This window comes from Necator americanus, chromosome IV, assembly GCF_031761385.1.
Source record: "Necator americanus strain Aroian chromosome IV, whole genome shotgun sequence".
Taxonomy (NCBI): domain Eukaryota; kingdom Metazoa; phylum Nematoda; class Chromadorea; order Rhabditida; family Ancylostomatidae; genus Necator; species Necator americanus.
In genome coordinates this window covers 18,293,155-18,316,882 of record NC_087374.1, presented here as the reverse complement: position 1 = coordinate 18,316,882, position 23,728 = coordinate 18,293,155, and the positions used below count along the sequence as shown (strand labels likewise).

Below are 23,728 nucleotides of genomic sequence, written 5' to 3'. Positions count from 1 at the left end.
CGAAATTTCGGCGAAGAGCTCTCAGCTCCTAAAAGGAGAGGAGTTGCGGCTCAGACATCCAGGTCCTAGGGGAGCACTAAGATGCCCCTGGCAATTCCCCGATACACTCCAACATGAATCACACCCAATTGTGCTGTGTATGTATGTTTAGTGCCTCGAACGAAACCAATCAATTAGTAAGAATTCCTACAGCGCTGCGATGAAATGAGGATATTTTCAATGAGTTGAATAGTAGGCACCAAACTTAGCTGTGCTCGTTTACACGCACAAACGGCGCTAGATGGATATTTGGCACATACGAGTTCTTTTTCTGAGAAGTGTTGAGCTGGTAGTGTAAAGATGTTCGACTACCTATAGTGAAATTGAATTCGATTGAAAATTGAATTTGAATGCGGTGAGGAAATGATCGAAAAAAACAGATGCGAAAACGGTTAATGAATTTTGTGGTAGCGGTTTATGTTGAAAATTGTTTATAGAAATTCTGCTTGATACTGTTTGAAGAAATAATGGTCAATATTTTTCCCTCTAAAAGCGATAAGACAGACTTGCATAAATTTTAGCTATCGTTTTTTAACATTTGTTGCTCAGGAAAGGGTAAAGTAATGGAAGCGTGGATTTTTATTTTTGAAGGCATCACCCCACGAATCTGAATTGGTACGGATTTCAGGTGGAGTATTCGTATACGGGATCGTAGATTATGAAGAGGTGGGTGATTCCGTCCATTTCTTGCTAATTGGCGTAAAAAACGACCCGGAAGATGCGGCGTGTGCACACGGCTGGCGCGCTCCAATTGAACTCGTGGTGGAAAATAGCGCGCCAGAACGCTCGAAGCCGTATCTTCCGGGCCATTTTTTAGGAATTAATTTTCCAATTAGGAAGAAATGGACGGGATCACCTCCCTCTCCTTAATCTACGATCCCGTATACGAATACTCCACCTGAAATCTGTACCACCTCAGATTCATAGGGTGATGCCTTTAAATCTTGAAAATGCATATTTTGTATGAGAAAGCCTTTTTATTTCGGCTATGCCAAATGTTCTTCGATTTTTCAATTTCTGCATGTCCTGCAGTAGTACAAAATATGAACTATTATATAACCGAAAGTAGACTATTTCTAGGTGTCGGCTGATCGCATAGAGCGTTCTTTTGGATTGCTTTTTTTTTTCTCCAAAAAGTGCTCATTTTCCGAAAAATGCAGTCAACGGGTTCCCCCGAAGGTTACGCCGACTAAGAAAGTTTACGTGTTTTGGTCTTGATCATCAGTAAGGGATGAACCGGATTGGCGGTCGCAGTGTCGCTGGAGACCTGTACTGCTGGAAAAAATGTACGAGTTTCTCTTACATTCATTCGTACATATAATTATCGCAACCAGTAGCATGACTTTTTAGCTCCTTATCTTTTTAGCTCCCTTCTCCGTAGTGACTTTATAAGTCTATGCAGATGAAATACTTTTTTCCCCTTGAAATGGTTCTATAACTGAATATCTGTGTTCATGTGGGAACTACCGTAAGCTTAATATTAAATAGCGGGACAAAATTCGAATACGATTAATTTAGTTCTATTACTTAGTCAGTAGAGCGAACAACAAAAACACATCATGCTGCCCGTTTGATGAAATGATGTGCATTCAATAAGGAACAGTCAGTTCTTCGGAGCTATAGCCTGTGCGAGTCAATCACTGAAGCTTCCATTATTCAGATGACGTCTACTAAGTCCAGAAGATTAGTCGTTAAGAAGTATACAATCCAGACTAATTCCCATTATCCAGATTAATTTCTGTTCCCGCGGTTTTCTTTGAAGATACAGAAAAATTCTAAAATTTAAAAAATTCTGGACAGGGAGAACGGAAATGTGTCAGCATCGAGTTTAGCAATGATTTTTTGAAGTGCGATTGCTTTTTTTCACTGCCCAACTATTTTCCTTTTTATGTCAGCAAGAACTGTTAAGCAGTGCTTTTTCAATATTTAATGCTCCTGGATGTTTGAGCTAATAAACTACTCTTAGTTGCGATTGTCAGTCTCTAGGTAGCCGGTTTTTCTCAGTTTTGTTGTTATTACTGAAAAAAAGGAATGTGAAAAAACGTGAGATTAGTTCGCGCTCAGATCGGTTTATTATTCTCTTAATTACTATACTAATACAATATGTTATAATATAGTGTAATATTCTGACTTTATTACTCCCTTATTTCCCGAATAGTTTCCGTTGTCTTCTCTCCGGATGTTGTGGTTTTTTATACAACCTTTCTTCAAGCTTTTAAATTGAATTATCATGAGGATTTACAATTATATAACCAAAGTACCAAACGTAGTTAGTGATTCTATTTTCATGAAACTTTGATTACAATATGCCCGTGTAGTGCTCTTTTTTATTCCCTCACGCTCGACATTGGCCAATCCTATCCGGTTACTCCATAAAATTTCCGCAATGGCTTCATTTTGTGTGGTAATGGTGTAGAAATAAAGGAAAGATTTTTTTTGGGAATGCATAGAAGATACTGGTTGTTACTGAAGTGTGGGTGGTGGCGGTTTCATAGTAGCAGAGAGCAGCGAATGCACAACCCATCGCGTCCACTGTCGCAAACAGTAAGAGCAGCGAATGCACAAACCCATCACGCCCACTGTCGCAAACAGCGCCGTGGACTGCTTTGGCGGCCGGCAATATTTTATCGTTTTAGTAATGTATGATGATCCAGCGGACGTATGTGTATGTACAATACACATACGTCTGTTGGATCGTCTCCATTAATATTCATGATGCAAATGTGGTTAGGAATGTACATCACTATCACTACCATGGCTTAACGCTTTGAAATACGATTTCGTCGCTGTCCTTGAATAAGATAAGGTCCGTCGATGCTGCCCTGGATGCACACGTGCCCTTCGATTTAATTTACATTCAGCTTCGCCTTTTTCGGAACGTCTAGTGGCATTTCGGATATTACAAGATCACGAGTGTGCCATGGTTCATCTCAAATTCGTCTACCAGTAGAAAAACTCTTTATCGAGGAGTAAAATGCTCTAATTTTTCTTGAGCAGTCATGGAATTGGTTTTGGGTCATTTATGTTTGCCTTCCTGCGTGCGATTTCGATATTTGTTGACGAAAAATGACGGATTTTTGAAAAGAGCGATAATATGTGCGAGTCTGTAGTACATAATTGTTGATATCATTTGTTTTCTGCGAAAATGGTTTCCCTCTGTCGTTAAGGAATATGAAACTTTTGGTTTCTGAAGAAGCTAAGAAGTGGTGCCGGCAGACTTAACGGTGATGGAATTGAAATAGCACGTACTTAGCACTTGAAGGCAGAAAATATCGTGCAGTCATATTAACTGCTATGTAGCGGAGTTCGTAATATTTTCGGAAGCGTATTACGGTTTCAAAGAGCTGGAGGGACGTCTGACATGGCATAAGACAACAGTTATCTGGCGAAAACACCGCCCACTTGCTATTTTTTTAATCTTTGGGCGGTATATTTAAAAAGGAACTTCCTACGCGCTACAAACGATGACATGCGACACATTCTACGAAAAACCATTTTAAGATCACCACGGTTCATGCTTCGGATATGTTAGTCAAGCTGTCACATTTTAACTTTGCGTTTTTTTTTTCAATTTTTGTAAGGCCATTTCTCAGTTCTTAGTACAAGATTGACATCTGACTTCGAACTTAGATTAAAAAAAGCGTAGGTGGGAGGAGTGTTGAGCGTTGGGACATCGTTTACGTGACATGTGTTTAGAAGGAGGTTGACCTCTTATCAGCGTCACCCAATTTGCATGTTTTTTTTTTCTCTCAGAACAAAGAGAAGCAAGGAAATGAATATTGGTGGTAAATAATGTTGTGCGATTTTTGCGGGATTTGTCGAGGACAATATTAGGAATAGTTAGCTAAACTATGAATTTCATAGAAGTCACCAAAAATAGAAGCGTGGAGTACCGTTAGGATGATAAGCTAAAGCACTGGATGAGCTTGAATTCCCTCGAGTGAAATATCAGATACGGAGTATGAGTTCCCATGTTTGGGGAAAAATAATGAAAAATCATTCGAATGTGCAAACTTGTGCAGCTAGATGCTATATTTAGCACAAAGAAAGGATGGAAAAGCATCTCTGAATGGATTTGTACTCTTTCAGAGGAGCTAGGGTTATTCAGAACAAGTTGTGCGAAATAATGTTCCCGTAGCAGTCAGTGTGTTATTGATGCAGAAAAGCCGTCTCATAATTTCTGTTTTCCTTCGCTCGGCGGCCGATAGGATTGAAGGAAATCCTTCTGGCGTGCGAGTGTCTTAGAGTGATGAAGAAGTACGGCGCGAATAAATGGCGAAAAGTTTACCCACGTGGTCATATGCTCCGCCTTAAATGAAGTATAACAAACTAAAATTGGAGGAAAACATGGAATTAGACTGGTAAAATGATGAAGAATGGACTACTGAATTGATGAAAACAACATATCCAATGCTAGATGAAAAGCATTAGCACGAGAACTGCCGAGGTCACAATTGCGAAAACAAAAGCATTCCCAAGCAAATGGAGAGCGAATATGTGCCACTACGACAGGCTAACTGGAGCGCTTGAGAATAGTGTACGGAGGCTGACGAGGGCGGAGCGAAGGGGGAGCTCGCGCCAGGCCCCGAGCAACACATTCCCTGCGGCGGCTCAACATCACAAAAACCTCGTCATCTATGAGAACGGGTGTTGTCGGAAACCTATTTGTGTCTCTACGAAAATGAACGTGTCAATTGTGCACTAAAGGTAGGAGGGTGTTCTGCCAACTGCTGAATACGTATTCGTCAGGTGTGCATTGCCTAGCTATTTGTAGTTCTCTAGCTGTCTTTCCGTTATTTGAAGTGCATTATAAAAAAAGTACCCTTCTTTAATTTTTTTCAAATTCTTCTTTATTCTACGCGTCTATTTGCATTTCTTTCATTGCACATGAAGACATGCATGGTTTCAATGTGGAAAATGTCTAATCAATTTTTATGTCCTCGTCTCGAAAACGAACAAGGCAAAAAAAGTTTCACCTGACCTAACTAATGCTTCAAATCACGAGTTCCCAACATCGTTCTCGCAAGGTGTTTTTTTTTTGGCGAAAATCACTACACTTTAGTCATGTCTCGAAGAAAAAAGTACTGTAGAAATTGCTGCAAAAAAATATTCGTAATAAAAATATCATATTGCCTACAAATTATTGTCTTTTTGCGCGGAGCAAAATGGTTGGAATATGAAAATTATCGCAAATTGTGTTGTGACCGTGGATTGGGTAACCGATAGGAATTGCTTAGACAAGGAGGCAGCTCGGTTATGTATGAAAAAGAGCAAAAGTACAAATGTTCGACTGAAAATCGAAGAGAGAGCGAAACAACTGACATGGACTAATATATTTATTATTAAAAAAAAAGGGGAGCAACGATCTAATATTAATGCGCACGCTACGAGAATAACAAAGACGAAGGATGCGAAAACATCATGTGGCGACAACGTTTGTAATTTTTCAGTTCTTTCGCACCGTCAAGACCAAACATTTATTGCTTCTACATCTGTCTTATTTTTTTATTCTTCTAATTCTGACTCTAATAGTGTTGTGATTTTGACATTTTGATTATGGTGGAATCCTCAGATCGCGAATAATTGGAATATTGCAAATTCCTATTTGCAACGAATCATTATTCTTATACAATACACCTTTCTTATCGTATCGTTCTTATCGCGCACTCTCCCCTCAGTTTCTAAAAAAAAAAGTTCGGTGTCAAAACACAAGGCTGTCTTGAAAGAGGCAAGCGTGCAACAAATAATGGACAAGTACAAACAAACTGAAAACTTTTGTAGCATTATTTTTTCTCAGAAAATTCTAGAAACGTTCCGTTGTTTGCAGCTAACTATTCGCACAAGCTTCATATGAAATGCATTCATAGAGAAAGAACAATCGCGCATAAAGTATGACATGCTGAATCCGTTACATATCTATGACATGCATAAGAAGACGAATTAGATTTTGCAGGCGGGTTGGACGCACACTGCATTTGGGATAAATCAAATAGCATATACGTCCAACTCTCCTTGAAAAGACAATACTGCAAATTTTCTTCTACCTGTCTTCGTTTATTTTTGGAACAATGTTTTTGTGCTGCATTCAGATATTAGAAATGCTCACGTATGCTTTAGAATTCCCATCATGTGAATAAAGTCACGACATGTACCAAGCATAGCACTGAGGTTTATGATGTAGACATTGTTCTAAACAAGCTGTAATAATAAAATTGTGGTAAAACATAGGTTAGACATCATCTTCTTTAGTGGGAAATCGATTTGAAGTAGCGTGCTATAATTGCGAAAGTAAAAAAAAGGAAACATAAAAAGGACTTCAATTTTTATGGTAATTTTGCAGTTTTATCCCCGTCTTTGCTGATTTTTAGAAAGCAATTCTTTTATCTGACGGTCTTAATCGCAATGTCGGGGCTTTTGAGGCACACAGCGACAAAGAAGTAGTCTCAAAAATTTTGTTGGACAAATTCCCAAAAGTGGTATTCATTAAGAGGAAGGGAACTAATAGGGAAAATCTGTATATTCCTTTTCAAAGACTTTTTATGGATGCTTTGCCTCTCAGAGAGCCTGTTCGTTAGTCTAGGAGTAGTATTCATGAGATAATGGATGATCACGCTCAAGAGTACCTCTATGTTCCTCATCTCTGTAGAGATTACTTCCACGGAAATTAATTACTCGTGATGTTTTGCGGGAAGATTAGCAAGATTTGCGGCTGTGCTGTTCTACTGATGAACAATAGACACGTATGCGCATAAATTGCAGAGTTTGTGTCAGTTTTCAATTTTGATTTGGGTAAGTACAAAAAATCCGAATCACATGACTATATTGCACTCAATGCCATTCTTTCATACTTTTCTATCACAGTGTGATGCGGCAACTATCACTAACAAAGGAATTAACACTGATGGCGGGTTGTTGACCTAATGGATGAATTCATTACTTAGCGTACAACATTCCAAGAACAAGCAGAGGCTGTTATCTGCTGCTGGCCAGAGCCAATTATGCAGAAGTGGAGCATAGTTGGAATTAAGCACATCGAATCCGATGCCGAAGTGATTGCCGAGAAATTTCATTTGGCATGAAAACGCTAATATAATTTGTTTCCCTTTGAATATGAAATGATGATAGCTAGAGGGAGGTCAGAAGTGGCTAGTTGTTATGCGCTGGGAGTGCTAGTTCAGTTAATGAATAGATAGGGCGCACTTTGATTCATGGGAGGATAAAAACACTGACTTGATACATCGGCTGGCTCAACGATTCCTAATTGGAATGAAAAGCGTTCCGAGAGGAATACCAGAATTTGTTTCTCATCGTCTACTTCAAACCCATTCGTTAATCACAGAACACTTTAACGAAATGCTGTCGCTGAAGAGATCGAAATTTAGATGGCAACGCATGTTATAAATAGGAAAAGATGCAGGCATTGAGATCCGACAAAGAACGAAGAAAAGTAGGCGATCGAAGGTTTTATTCACGTGTAACAAGTCACGTGTTCAGTGTTCCGCCCACTTTCCTGACGATTGTGGTTCGACGACAGGCCAGATGAATAAACATCTATAATTCGTTTCTAGTTTAAACCATGAAAAAATAGACCACATTTATAAACTGAAGCCATGTTTTGAAGCCCGTCTTATGTATCTACTATGACAATTTCATCGATCATCAACACTAACAGTAAATAACACGGTTAGGAATCATTGGAGGATGTACACCCACAATTCTTGTAGGACTTTCTCCCGATGTACTCGATATTCAAGTCTCAGTTGTATCCACGCTGCTCTTTTTAGATTTTTTCCAGAGAAAGTTAATTTTAGCGACCTATTACCAAAATAATTGCATTTATTGATTGCAAAGACTTTTTTTACATCCCAATTCGAAAAATGTTGAAGAAAAAGTTTTTAACTGTAGGTAAGTCAGGTGATAGTTTGTTTCGTCTCTGCAAAGAAGCTTACTGAACGTTAATGTCTATATTTTAACCATCGAACCAACGTTATGGTTGTCGACTCTAATGTCCAGAAAATTCGTCGAGATTCGTCAATGTTTTCCCCGAGAGGCTTGTGTAGCTCTTAGCAAATCGTATCTGAAGGAGAGGGTATTGGAGGAGATTTTCGAACGGAAACCGAGATGTTTTAGACGTTAGTCTCTTTTATCCAATACACTAGGGATTGCGAGTAAAGTTGAGTTGAAAACTGCGATGTTTATTATCATTTCCATTCCAAATTTTATTTTTTTCCAAAAAAATAAGCAAACGCTTCGTCAAGAACACTTCTTTTGCTGGCCATTTGATTTAGAAAATAAAAACATCCTTTCTACTTGAAATCGTAACGCGTAGTCGCGAAAACCAGCAGAGTTTTCTTATTTTTCTGTTCTGTTTGTATAGTATGGAATGCGTTGGATTTCAGGAGTCTGAGGCACGTATCCAGCAACTAGAGCAGCAGTCGTACATCAACGAACAGCTGCTCTCAACTGTCATCGAAGATAAGACACTTAGTAAGTGGCGTTTTGTGTTTTCTATCATCTAGATACATTATTAGTAGCTGGCATCGTGTTGGTGTGGAGGGGTGTTTTTTTTTTCGACGAAACGGCGAGATTAATGAGAGTTGTAGATTGGAGGCTAGCAGGGAATTTCTTTTTGTAGGTGAGATCTGTGTGATTTCAACAATTTTTCCATAAGCGACGAGCAAAATTCGTAGTACTCTGCAAACCAATCTTTGTTTGCAGTGTAGCGTTGTAGTAATGTACGGGGATTAGCTAGGAAGAGAAGGGAATTTGTGTCCTTGAGCAAATTTTTGTGTAGTTACTCCTGCAACATCGAACTTGGATTATTGTTTTGCTAGAATTAGCAGCACATGATAAATAGATGAATGATAAATACGATGATAACAACGCGCCGCTTGGAACTAAACTAGCTATATGATGCTCTTTTTTTTTTAGAAAAATGCCGCAGAAGACAGGGGTTTGTTGTTCTTAGAGCTAGTTCGCGTTATTTTTCGATTGTACATCCTTGCGGCAATGGAATGCCACAACGTAAACGTAACATTCATCAGTGATTCTATCCTGAATAAGCTGGCCATTGATTTACCTATTCTGGATTTTGAATTTCGAGATTCAGAATGCTCAAATCGGTTACTCAGAGTAAACTCAGTTTTAAATATGACCGCAAAGTGTGCCGTAGACCGCTGATTTTATTAATTGATTCCTTGTTTTTTATGACAGGAGTAGTGAACCGTGGCTAAGGCTATAGCAATGACTTGTACCTAGAAGGGGTTTTCATGAGTCGTTTATAGTATTTCTTCGTTACAAGTTCATCCACGATAACATCTAGAAAAAGTTTATGTTATATGCTCTCCTTTCTAGCGGCGGTTGTTAATCGCTTGTGGTTAGTGATGCGTACGCGAAACAATGAGTACGTTTAACTGCTTTTTGATGCAGAGCGTACCGCGTCGTTGGTTTAGTTACGTGCTATATCCTTGGTGAATGAAGCGGATTAGGTTGTACTAAACTGGACTAAACTGCAAACTATTGACTGCATCTCAGTTTTCAACTCTTTTTTGCTGCATCGCTCTGTGCATTACACATCAGTCTAATGCCAATTATCCGCAATATTCTCTAAACAGATGAAATAAACATCGATGTTGTCGCAATGGATCTCAATGTCTTCATTCTGTTCAGAGACGATCGTTTAGTTGCCGCAGGCGTTGTGTGTCGAGCAGTAATTTGCATGCTAAATCCGGTGGTTCGCATGAACCTTGTGTTTCTGAGCGCCAAATGCGAGGATTTCCCTTAAAGCTAAAAGCGCTGCTTCACATGAATGAAGAGTCATGTCCTTTCCTCTTACAAATTTCTCGTCCAATGAGTTAAGAATTGGCGACTATGCTCGGAGTACTAACTGCCATCCTTCCTCGCTTCCTCTCTAATTGCCTATTGAAGATATTGGGTATGAGGCGATGGATTCAGAGAGGCCTCAAGTTGCGGAGATAAGGAAATGGACGGGAAAGGGGATTATACTTCACTGCTGCTTTACGCAACCCCAAGAGAATTTACGGCAGCGGTAAACAAGTTCAAAGCTTATTAATACTAGTTGGTCTTGAATTAGGTTGACAATTGACGAAAGGTTGGTCTTTCCTTCTAGGAATTGAAGCTGCTTTCGGAGATCTGGTCACTCATAGATCATGGAGTAGTTCTAGATGGGAAATTGATCTGAAGAGTCCAACAACCTTCAAGTCCTCTCTTCTTAAAACCTCAGCATTGGGAACTGTGTTACTTATTGCTTATCAATTACTAATGACTTTATGCCGTTCGTAGCATAGCTAGATAGTCATTAATTAAGGATACTGCGAGGTGCGTAAATCTCATTCTTCTCGGGTGACAATCCGTAAAAACGCGGTGGTTCACCAGCCCCGCTAGTTTGTGAGACTGGTCAGTTTGTTTTCTTTTTGAAGTTCTAATGTAGTGTGCTTAGAACAATATCGAGGCTTTGCAAGGAGAGAGGACTTTGGTGGGATGTGGGTAGTACCAAGAACCTCGAACCATCTTCAGGCCTCTGATAAGGACGAATTTGTCGAAAGGCCGATGATAAAGTTTTAGTAAAACCTCGTTGGGATAATAAGAAAACATAAAACAAATCTAAAGAGTACTCCATGTTTGCCCTATTTCGCTTCCAAAGCATTTGCAAACAAATGTTTCAGAGTTCAAACAAGAAAATCTAAAATACCTTTCTTATTAAAAATTATTAAACCGACTTTAGCCTTATTTTTCTTGAAAAAATAACAAATTTCAAATGTTTGGTATTTGATTGGGTTATGAATTTTGAATATTATTCTTTGACGAGGTTATGATGACATAGACATCAAACCCTCATCAGAGAATAGCATTCTTTCAGTTGAATGAACGCTTTCTAGAGAAAAAATATGCCTTGGTTGGACACATTGCTATCAAATAAAATTTGCCCGCCGATAAACGCTTCACGCGGTGGAAATACGTTTCCACTTGCTTTAGCACTGGAAATTTCCCTGCAACAAACTGGGTCTCGTCTAGGAGTGCTGTTGCACCAATGTTGCGTTAGCAAACGAACTAGTTAGATAATATTGGATAGCACGATTAGAAAGAGAAGTCGCCTACGGTTTCTTTCCCATCGTATTTTCTCCCCAAGGACGGATGTGTAAATTGGATACGGGCTCAGTTCCACATATCTCCACGATTACCTACCTAATCGTGAAAGGCTGACCGTCAGCACAATTGTTATACTTAGTGAAACGCTCATACAAAAGCAAATAAAGCCGCTCTGATTTTGGGGGAAAACTGCAATTTTCACGCTTTTCTATTCGACGGTCTGCAAAACTTGAAGACGAATAGATGATCTCACTGCTTTATTTCAGCGAGATTTTATCCTTGATGAATTCACAACGGAATTCGAAACGCTTGATTAAGATTCTTCCTAATGCGAGGAAGGTGGTTTGCTGACAGTTTTTGCATATTTTCGAATGCTTCCTAGAGGAGAGGACAAACCAGTTGTATTGTATTTATGTAATGTATTTCAAGATGTATTTCGACTATCACACTCTTTTCCAAAAATGATGAGATCGAGGAATTTTCTGCAGCTGCAGATAATGACGTCAATAGCGACTACGTGAAACATCATGATTTTTGTGGGGCAAAGAAGCTGTTGGCCTTACTTATTCACGGTAGTTTCTACTTCCATTGGAGAAAAAGAAGAGTTAGTAAACATTTTTGAAACTACATTGTCTTACTTTCTGCAAAATGCTGTGACAAGGATGCTGCTGCTGAGATGCCTTGAAAGGAGCAAATAAGTTCTGTCACCACGCTTGAAGAAAGAAATTTTAGCGGTCAACGACTCACCTCGGAGTATTGCCGAATTCCAGCTAAATACAGGTCTCGAAGAGACCTAAATATTGTGATGTTCCCAAATAATTCGTAAGTTAGTGGGACGGATTAGATAGATTTTTTCTTGCACTGACTTCCTATATGAATAACGTGACCTCAAGGATATTATTCACGATAAAGTTTAGAACTTAGTTTCCACGGACAAATTGATGGTTTGGTTAAAAAGAAGTATTAATGGAGTTGAATTTGAGTTATTGTAAGGAGACTTTTGATCGTTGTCAATTTATCCTAACAACACGTACGATATCGGGGAGTTCTTCAATTTCATTAGTATTAATTTCCCACAGAATTTCAAAGTATTTGCTTTTTCTAATTTGAGCCGCTGCCGAGCTGTCGACGATGTTTTCGTCTTTTTTTCTCTACTCAGCTGATTGCGTTCCCGATAAAACACACATGCTGAAGAGAATAAATTAATAGAAATGGCTGTTTACTGAGTGAACATTACCAAGCAACATTAGCCGTTATTAGATAGGAAATCAAGGATGTTTATAGCTCTCGGCTTCATCATCAAGCGCCAGCGCTCCTCCACTACTCATCTATATGCCAAGAGGAATGTTCGACGTTTTCATGCATAGAAGTGGCGGCGGTCATGGTGAACAAAACGAAACAACTCTCGCGAAATCGTATGATTCTACAAAATCACGTCAGCGAAACGCGTTTCACACAGTGCCTGGCTGCAAGTCATTAATGTATGAACCTCTTGGCGCTCTCAACAATTCCGGCTGGTCGGCAGTTTGCATTGATGCGCTAAATGAATTTGCTGGGAACGCGGCGTTGATTTCAAACAATTTTTCCCTTAGGGGCGATAAATTTATGGAAAGAACACCTGTCGACTGAAAGACGGGCCATGTTGCATTGCCAGACATCTGCGCACATTCCCAAGCAACACATCATGAAAGACTGTTTCGAATATTTGGTGGACATGACTGATGGGTACATATTTTGGTCTTTTGGAGCAAGTGTGTATTCTGGTGAGAAAATGCCAGTTTTTTCTCAAGTAGGGAGTGAGGCTATCCGCCACGTGACCTTATACCGAATGTCACGTTTTGGCAAGAAGAGCTATCATCGAATGTGAGAAGACCAAAGAAATTGTTCCACCATGATTGCTGGGAGCTGGTTGAATAGCAAATGCCAGGAATAGCAAATGATGAATATTTTTCTTTAAAAAAAGCTATAGAAAATTGTGTGGATGATTCCTATGAGTGTAGACGTCTGTTTAAACGTGGTGTTGTTTAAACTGTTTAAACTGAGTGCATAATGCTGTAGACCAGGAAAAGGAACCGCAAAAATTGGAACCGCAGATTTGGATTTTGTGTATTGCGAGATTTCCTGATATAGTAAAAGGGATATTAGCACTTAGGCGTTGGAACATTTACAGGGACATATGAAATCATTTTCAAGAGGTTTTGCAACAGATTTTCTGCTGTAAAATCTTGGACATTTCTATTTTCTTGTTTGAGTGGATCTCTAGATCCAGAAGAAAGAAGGAAAGAAGCTGTAGTGATATTCAAAGCTAGAAGTATTGGGAAGTAAGAAAAAGTGTTACAGTTTCAGGAATTTCTTAAAAAATCTTGCCCACAACAACTTGCAGGAAAGAATCCTTTTCTATTTCTTGTATAAAGCTGTTTCACTCCTGAGAATTTGGGCATAGTTACACAATTCTCATCATATCCTTTCCTAAACGACATGATACAGATTCATAAGACTGATTTGTACAGGGATTCGGAGTTTAGCAACAACGAAAACTTGCATTGCTCTCTCTCGGCCTTTAATAAGGAGATGTCTTTTATAATTTTCTCGACGAACTAATTTTAAACCATTGAGAACGGTAGCACCTATATTGCCCTGAAAGTTTTCAAAGCTCAGCGCAAGTTTAACTAGAAAAACTGGTGTAACAGCCAATTAAATGTGAACTTCTTCATCGTTTCTTTCTCCTCTATGCAAACACGCGAGTATGCATGTACTATTTGTTGGTTATCGTTGAATTTTTTCTACTCGAACGGACCTCATCGATGACGTGCCCTGGATGAAATTGCTTTTGAAACGCCACAGGGCAGAGAAATATGAGGATGAGCAGAGCAGATAGCGGGTGTTGTGTATATATGAAGCCGTCGGCTACTAAATCACGTCATTTTCGCTCGACTGCGAGTAATTTTAGCGGCTAACAATCGCGAGCTCATCCTGAATCCGTCAAAGCCTAATGCCCGTGATAGCGCGCGCGTCTGCTACAGAGTGGTCTTCAATCAACGCAGCAAGCATGGCTTTGCATTAGATATGTGATAAATCGGCTGTTTGCGTGAAGGTTTTTGAGGGAGGATCGGAATAAGGACAAGGGATAGATTCGCATAGATTCCACAAAGATAACTAAGTGATAGTCTTGCAATCTCCTGACACTCTTGTCTGTGCGTTACCTCCTTTAAAAAGGTATGTTCTTCTTTTGTTCTCAATTTGGTTTGAGATTACATGGTCATAGCATATAATACCTATCTCATTCTTTTTTATTCTGCGTGAAAGAAATTCAGAAAGAAAAAAAAAAAGAATGGAGAACAAGTAGCAAGGCGAGAAAAAAATTCCAGAGAATGGAACTCGGGAACGTCCTTCACGTTGCCGTAGTGGCTACCGTTGACTAACAAGTCGATAACGTGAACAGTTCAAAATTCTTTGGCAGTATATAGACATCTGCAAACAGTTTAGAGTTCCTCAGCGCAGTTACTGGCTTTGGTGTGAGCTGAAAAACATGGTGCGAGAAATCCGACACCGCATGCGAACTGCAACCACATCTTCAGATATTTGAGATAGTGGCTTATACTGCTAACTCTGTCTTGTTGCATGAGATCAGCACTGAAGAAAGCGAGTGCTCTACACGTAGCCTATGTTGGCGAACTTGTCAACTATATAGACAACACTACCACTCTGCTATTGCCCAAAACATCCTTTGAATTTCTCAACAAGGAAACGCCAACAATAAACAACATCTCAGAAATCACCTCTGCGGTGCGAAAGATTAGCAGACCACGAACACCGAAATCCGAGGTGTTCTCCTTCATCACAATGTGATTTCGAAACTTTGATGGTCAATACTGTTCAGCAAGTCGAGAATGAGCAAGTTGGCAAACGAGCTCTTTCATCCAACCAACAACCAGTGATCTTCCATCTTCAATACTATTCTGGACATGGTTAGAATTCTATACCAAGTGTATCACTTGTGTCCACGTAATTCGTAGTTCTGTGTCAAATCGATGGATGCAGACTGTGAATCCCATATGTAGTACTAAATTGGGAGAAAACTGCAACTATGTATTAGCTGCATGTTATTTCGCATACTATATAATTAAACATCGGAGAACTGTATAATCGAACATCGCCTGCTTTATAGGAAAACACGTACTTTTGCCTGCTATTTATAATGACAAACACTGGGGTCTTTCCCCCATGTATCTACCAGATGCGGGAATAGGACCTAATTTGGTGGAAAATTTGAACAGACGATAAATCTGCTGGTGAAGGGCTCTATGAATTAACGTTTTTCCAGAAACTAGTCGCGCCACATTGCAAAAGTGACACTTTGACACTTTTTGCTGGTGTTGGTTAGCATGGCATCATACTCGGTTTTGGGCATTACGCGTTTTGGGGGTGGCTGATGTGGCTTGGCAGTGGAAGAAGTTGAAGAGAAAAAAGAAGACTACAGACAGGAGAAGAGAATAAAGAGATAAAATCAATAAGATTTTGGAACGACGAAGATTTCTTAGACACAAGATAAAAAGTGAGTAATCGCTTGAAAAGAGAAATCCGGAATTTTGCCTATTTCGAGGCGATTTACTCTTCTTCCACCCTGAATTAAATTAGTTTAGTGGTAAACTGCTAAGAACTGAACCAACATGTCGCAGAGTTCGTATTTGAACGACGTGAGATAGTCATCTCACTTTATCCTCGGATTATTGGTAAACAATGAGGGAATATGTGCTACAAATTATCTGATCGTGAGCAAGTGCAGCCACATTTTTCATCGAAAGTTTGCTCGCTCATCTGCTTTCGTCGGATTCTTAGCTTACCATTTCTGAGTTGAATTAATATATTGAAGAGGGCTTCCCTTGAAGTGCATTTTTTTTTTAACGGAGCCCATATTAATGGGTTTTTCATTCTGTTACAAAATTGGCTAGGACTCTTTGTATAATTGAATTGAATTACATTAAAAGCCCTTATGAGTTCAGTCTTTTGTGTGCGACTTGGCAGGGTGATGGAATGTATCTACATATTGTTTTGATAATTGCAAATGAGCTATGCAGCAATGGTTCGAAACCGATCAGGTGCCAACCGAGCCCTTCATCCTTCAGATTTCGATATATTGGTAGCAGACTTGTTTGGGAGCATACATGCTACAGTCTGAGCCCCCTTCACTTCTGCACTGTTGACAAAAGGACTCCCTTCCTATTTGTACGGTTGGTGAAGGGATCCTCATCACCTGCGCCGCACCCCATGTGCTAGATCCCCTTCACCTGAGGAGGGTCTGAGTCCTCCCTATTGCACCAACTGATGAGTCCAACTGATGTGCTCAGTCAGGATAAATTCCTGACTGAGCACATCAGTTGGTCACTGCGAGTCATTGTATAGGCCACAACGCGTCCCAAAACCTCAACGATCAATTGCACTAAAACGCGTGAGGGCATCTCAAGCGGATTGATACACCAGAGGCTTTTATGTAATAATTAGATCACAAACATTAAGATGGGGAAAGAAAGGAATTTTGTTTCAATCACATTTTTAAAACTTTGCCTTAAGCTGATGAAATCGACGAGAAAGTTGATTCATTTTAAGATAAGGAACGATTTAAAATGAATGCGATTCACGATTTCTTCAAAGAAAATTGTTAATCATGTTTTTCACTTATTCCGATTTCTATGAAGAATCCCTTACAAAAATATATGGATTTTATGAGCTCTCGTAATATGTAAGATTCGTCTCTTTCATCTAGCATGCAGCAAGATCTTTGCCCTTTGTAAGAGTTATTCACTAGCTGAATGATCAATGATATAATCTTCGTTCGTAATTGGTCAAATCAATCTCTTCGTTCGTCAAATCGCGTAGATTGATGCTGGATTGCATCTGACAAACTTGTGGAAAGATTTGTGAATTTGCTCAGCATCCATTCATTTTCACTTTGTCACACCAAGGATTCCTTTGTTGAAGTGAATGTGAAAATCGCGAATCTTGTTTCATGAGAAAAAATCCTCTTTTCTACAACGGAAGTTCTCTTTTTTCAGAAATTCAACGTGGAATAAGAGTCGAGAATATTTTGGCAAAAATATGCCGAAAAGTTATACAAATGATACCGTGATAAAAGAAAAGAAACAAGTTAAACGCAGCACTGTTGAGCTCAGGCATAAATAAATCTCCTTATTAGAGTGTCTAACGTTGATTAACCACACTCGGAAGAGATTTACGAAGGGGAGTGTTTTGCTCCTGAATGATGTTTCCATAGTATCCGAGTCTCGGCTACTCAAAAGAATGCCAACAAATAGGTCGTTCGCTTATTTCCTCTTGTTTCGTATGACTGGAAAAAACCAGTCTTAGATCCGCATCAGAAAAATTATAATTCTACACAAGAAAATATTCAGTTTCTAGAACCAAATGCACTAAGGAGTTTAACATGAAGTTTTAGTTCGAGTTAGCGCAAAACAAAAAGGCGAGCAGAAGGTGCCCGGTTAAAGTGTGGTGAATCCCTGAGATCTCCCGACTTAATCTGCCCCCAGAACACGCCGTCCTCAATAACTGATACGGGGTAATCTGAGAGGATTAAAATGGAGTTTAAATTTAAGTGAATGAGTTCGACTAGTGTTTTTCAGTGCAAACATGCCCTCGGTCACCTTATTGCTATGACACTTTTCTTTTTTACTTCCAAACTTTATGCATATTTTGATTCGAATCGATTCGAGCTTATTTCAGACATTCAAGGGTGTCATTCATCAGCTAAATTTGCTGCATAGGTTGCAAGTGATCCTGATGTTTATTGCTATCACAGCGGGTAAATAAATGCGATCTTTTGTACGTTCTGAATCCTTTTTAAACATCATCTGCGCATCGCTTCAACAACTTTTTTCTCTTAAGTGAAGGTTTTGTCTGAAGCACCTGAGCCTTTGTTGTATTCCAACTTCATCCACGATGACGAGTCATTTTTCATGGATATCAATCGCAGTCATAGTGATAAAAAACAACTGACTTCCCCATAACCAATATTTATTGAGAGTGGAATTACTATCATCGATATTCGTTTCAATCGCCAAAGACGACAGAGCGTCGTGGACATACAGACTAACTACTAACAGCTTAAATTGTAATGAACGCTTCCCCATTTCCGTTTCTGTTCCCGTTGTATGAATTTGCTAATGTTTTTTTTTCTTCCTTGAAGGAGAATACGATTGAGGGTGACTGATCTCCTTCAGTTCCGACCATTCTCAACAAGTGTAGCTGTCCTGATGCTCAGACCTAGTTTTTAGATGTTTTTAGATTTTTGAGCTTTGGGGAGCAGAAATAAAGTAAGTGGTTCACAGCCGCTTCATGTGATAAACTCATTGTGTTTCATTGTGTCGCAATCGAATTCGCAACGTCCGCTGTTCATCCGCTGTTTTTGCCGTTCGTATCTTGCTTTTTTTCGGCTCCGGCAATGTGCCGTGACCTTTTTAATGCGACAGTGGATGGGCATGATTCTATCTGGTTCTCAAGGGCAACACCCACGCTAGTAGCGCAATTTTAGGTATTGGATTTCACTGGATTCTGCTGGATTTAGAACAAAGAGAGAAACCCTGCGCAGTCATCTTGAAAATGGAAAAAAGAATAGGTTGAACGTCGATTGAGAAAATTAAGTCATCTACAATTGTGCTTGATGACGTGGGTTAGCCTGTGACGCTAGCGGTGTTGTCTCCTGTCCACTCACATAGCCTAATTATTACAACGTCAGTGATCTTGAGAGCCGAAAAAGGTACTTGAAAGTTCATATTTCGTACATAGAAAATTTTTTAGGCTGCATTTCTCGTCTCGCTCATTCACTATGAGAAAAATTTGAATTACATTCACTGTGTGCATTACATCCCAACTCTCACACCAGCAAATCCTTACAATTTATTTGATTTTTTTTTTCGGTGTGAGTGTTGTTTTTAAGCGAATACGTGACGCTATAGCTGTCCTTTTTAAAAGTTTATTTTGTGGGGTACTTTTTTTCTGCTTTTTGGATGTGCTCTTGCAATTTTCTTCCTTTTGTAGAAGGACATTGTTCAATTGAGGATGTTTGACAAAATTCCACTTTAGAAAGATTTTCGCCTCCTTCCCCCTCCCTCTCTCCCTGCCTTTTAGAACCTAACTAATTTGGGATCACTTCACACCTAATCATGCAGAATTTTGCTCCAATAATTTCAGTTTTCTCGATTTTTGTGCAAAGAGAATTTTTCTGCACGAGATTGTTAGTTGATTTCAGATTGATTTGAGTGAGTGAAATTTTGGGTGAAATTTAGACAGAATACTAGGAGCACTATATATTTGCACGCAACCAATGAAATCATATATGTACGTGGGCTTATAAAAAGAACTTGAAATGACAATTGATTATGATCTGAAACAAGATCATAAACAATCAGTTTCCTCCTATCTAAAACCAAATACGCTTTTAATGGAAAGAGATTGAGGAGTTTTCTTCAGAACTACATGAATATGTCATATTCTTGTTGTGTTTTAAGTGTCAGCATCTTATTCTTCCTATTAGGAGCTCTTTGGGGCGCTATCGAATACTTTGAAGGATCGTTGGGGTGTACTTTTTGAGGGATTGTTGGGCAGTGGCTATGGAACGATAGTAAAGCTCAGATTGATCCACAGTACGCGCTATCCCTGCGAATCGTGCAAGAACAAAAACGCAAAACAGCCTAAATCTTGACTTTTTTCTTCTTCAAAACTATGCGATTGCGGCTAATAAGCGATTAGTTTACTAATAGTTTTAGGAGACAAAATGCCCTGAAGTTTACTTATCCCCCTATACTTCCTCTGACGAAGGGGATAGGTTCACCCACCTCTACCCAACACACTTCTTAATGCTATGTCCCAGTCGAAACTACTCCGCGGTACTCAACCTTCAACTACAAATCACTTCGCATATACCTGAGAAAGGTTCTCTAGGATTCGCTTTGAGGTAATAGTACACGAAAATGTAAGAATGTATGGCCAGCGCGGGAGTCAACTCGTCAAAAGGCATGAATTGGGCAAACATTAATCTGGATTCGCTGTCAGTACATGTGAGGAGCTTTTACGGTATATAGTAGAGTCAAAACGACATGAAGTGCGGTGCAGTTGCGCTCGAAGCGGTGCGGTGGAGCGTAGCGGTTAGGACCGAGTAGGGACCCCTGCTACCACCGTTCACTGCTGAAGTTCGCGACGGTCCCATCCCAATTCCGACTGCTATCTCCACCGCGCTGCGTCGAGCGCAGCCGCTTATGCAACTACACCGTACTTCATGTCGCTTTGACTCGACTGTAGCTTAGTTCTCTCTCCACATATATAAAGAACTTCTCTCAGGGTAATGAGATTACTTCATTTGTGGAATTATTGTAGTATTTTTCCTAATAACATTAACTCTGATATGTGGCATTTAGTTAACGATGTCGAGGGAATGCTTGAGCAGAACGCTCTTAAGAAAAGCAGATCTCCTTCACTGGCTTCCCTGAGGAATGGTAGTGTCTCTCCAAACCATACTGGTTAGCAAATTCATGCATTTTCGAAATACTGAGCTAAATATTATTAATATACGTGTTTTACTAGGAGCAAATACTAAATGATTGTTCCCAGATGGATCTGATTCCGCACCGCTACCGTACCGTGCTCGTCGCCATACTGCAACAGCTGATGAGCTACTGTATCCAACGGAAGTTGTCGAACCTGCTGCAACTGCACCAAAAGAGACATTGAAAGCAGAAAGCGGTGGAGATGAAGAAAAGAAGGAAAAAAAACACCGGATGTGCGTTTGAATTTTTGCGGCGAGTCGGCAGTTATCATGTGTAAACAGCCATCGTTTCCATACGAACTTCGTGTTGCATGCGCTTTTTTTGGTACTGGCATGCGAGTACACGCTCACGTGACCGGAAACTTCCGCTCCGGTTGTTCAGATGTAAACATTTTGACCTATGTTTGCAAATATTTGCCCTCAAGGCATGTCTCTCTGTGAAATTTGATGTGTTTGTTACGAAAATCCCACATCTCTAATCCTAGTAAGTAACATTTTTGTAGTAATATTCTCATTCACTCGGCTTGCCATGCTTTTGCACATTTATTTTACGCTTTGCACAATTTTAACGAATGTTGTCTAATGCTACTGCAAATATGCATGCCCCTCAACGCAAATAACGTCCCTCTCTTTTAACTCTGGACGTGCTGGATTTGTAGTACTTGTGCTTTATCGCTATGGAATAGTGTGAATTTGGGTTCAGCGATGCTGCTGCGTTCCTGCTTCCATCCTCCTCCTCATCATCGACGGATCTGCCAACAACACCGTTCAGAAGAAACTCCAAATTTCGGAACACCATCGCTAATCTACCTCCAAGATCATTTCGAGGAGGGGGTCAAGCGATCTCCTCTAGACCGCCACCACCTCCTCCGACCAAGCGAGGGTCTGGTGCTTTGTTTCAGAATGTTTTGTTTATTTTTTTGTAATATGTGAGTGTATTCATCACATGGTTGAGATTGTCATGGAAATGATGAAGATAATTCTTTTTAGAACAAACTTTGCACATAGGATGCGTCTGCTTTAAGAGACGCTAACCGCTAACTGGTAACCGTTGTTTAAAGGCATCACTCCACGAATCTGAGGTGGTACGGATTTCAAGTGGGTTACGCCTATACGAAGTCCTAGATTATGGAGAGAAGGGTGATTCCGTCTATTTCTTCCTAATTGCAGTAAAAAACGGCCAGGAAGACACGGCTTTGAGCGTTCCGGCAATGAGTTCGATTGGAGTGTGCCAGCTTTGTGCACGCGCGCATCTTCCGTTTCTTACGGCAATTAGGAAGAAATGGACGGAATCACACCCCTCTCCATAATCTATTATCCCGTGTACAAATACTCCACCTGAAATCCGCACCACCTCAGATTCGTGGTATGCTGCCTTTAAACGCGTATTACTGTTAAAACATTTGAAAATGATAAATAGAGATTTTGAAGAAGGACTTGGGCTCTCCTAGAAAATGATTTCAGCCTTTTTTTCAATTCGCTTTTAGAACTCAAATTGAATACATAATGCAACATAATACAATAAAATATTGATGTAATAGAACGAACAGTGGGGAAACTTTTTTTCGAAGTTCTTGAATTATGGGGATTTTCTTGACACCTAGAATTCCACGAAATTTTGTTTTAGTAATCTGACAACCATGTGGTGAATTAGGAACCTTCTTATCTTCTTGTGTAATATATTTTGTTGTGTTGATGCTTCCTTTACGTTGCCACTGACCTAAACAATAATACTCCGTGAAGGAATACCACGACGGTTCTAAATTTTTCTTCATTCACTTAGTGGTGCTAGTGGCAAGATAAAAGGAAACATATTTTTCTGTCGTAAGATGAAAAACATCCAAGCACTTCGAGTAGGAAGTTTGTACTAACTTTTTGAAGTTTATGCTGATAGTGTTAATATGCGTGATTGCTTCAGTTGTAACCGTGTGTGCCTGATGGTGGTAGTAGTTGTTCAGTAGACTGGGTAGCCGAATGCTTTCAACATCGCGACTACCGTCGCTGGCTGAAGTGTCAGCAAGGGATGAAGTACCGGCAATACCACGTGAACGTGCGGGAGCCGATCCAACACGTGCGTCGAAGTCAGTATTTGCACGTCTCGTGCCGTGGTCAACGGAAGCCAGCCCGTCAACTCTTCTGAATCGGTCTGAGTTGATGGCTATCCAGTTTTGAAGTTTGTGGTTTGTGCCATTTTGCATGATGGATATTCACAGAACATCTGAAATTATTGCATACGTTCACTTTGAAATTTTGCTTTTATGTGAACATACCACCGCTCTTTTAACGAATTTAGTTACCATTATGCTAACACTACCGATTTCTAAATTATCCTAGTCTTACCCTCACGATTCAGTTTAGTTGGGTTGAGAACCTTGCCATTATACCGCTTGCAAATAGTGTTGTGAAGTTGTTTGTTCAGCTAGTACGCTTCTTTTCTGGTTTTTTTTTTCGCTTCTATTTCCGGAAAATATTGTTGTTTGTTTGTAGGACCTCTTTTCTACTAGTTGCACAGCAAATCTGATTTAGATTAAGGGTGTGCTACAAGCTTCATTCTTTCGCTTTACTTCTCATTACTGAAACCAATTTGCTTATATATGGATATATAGATCTGTGAAAAGACTTGTTTTGTAGGAGTTGATTTCTCCACATTCCTTTTATCGAGCGATGTCTACTTCAGGAGGCAAGGACGAATCGTGCCTGTGCGGCCAGGTACAGGTGGTACACAGTATAGGGTCGTTTCAAGAACAGCAACCGTTGAAGGGCACTCAAAGGCGGTGCTATCCGTGGCAGCTACGGAGGATCTCCTCATTTCTGGCTCGAAAGGTCTTTCTTTTTGGCGTCAAGAAATTTTTAACTTTCGTTTTGACAGTATAAATTTTAATTCATTATACTTCATGTTAGTGATATTCTAGAAGAGTGAATTCTTTGCAGTATTAGATCAGCAGTTCATTCATATTTTTTCACAGCAGAAAATGCATATCGCATCTAAAAAATTAAAGTTGTAAATTAAAAGTTACAAAAATATAA

General features: G+C 39.7%; 1 protein-coding gene across 3 annotated transcripts in view; it reads left to right on the top strand.

The window, feature by feature from the left end:
• Positions 1-23,728, top strand: part of RB195_001788 (uncharacterized protein) — a gene marked incomplete at both ends in the record, with an annotated part of 59,417 nt that overhangs the window by 33,589 nt on the left and 2,100 nt on the right. For 2 of the 3 annotated variants that reach the window (XM_064198731.1, XM_064198729.1), the window contains 6 exons: positions 8,439-8,526; positions 20,574-20,675; positions 20,767-20,935; positions 21,405-21,584; positions 22,660-22,845; positions 23,379-23,524. In XM_064198731.1, coding sequence (XP_064054610.1) covers positions 8,439-8,526; positions 20,574-20,675; positions 20,767-20,935; positions 21,405-21,584; positions 22,660-22,845; positions 23,379-23,524 — 871 coding nt within the window. Of the gene's footprint in view, positions 1-8,438; positions 8,527-17,201; positions 17,276-20,573; positions 20,676-20,766; positions 20,936-21,404; positions 21,585-22,659; positions 22,846-23,378; positions 23,525-23,728 lie in introns of those variants that run through there. The other variant, XM_064198732.1, reaches the window with a different exon arrangement.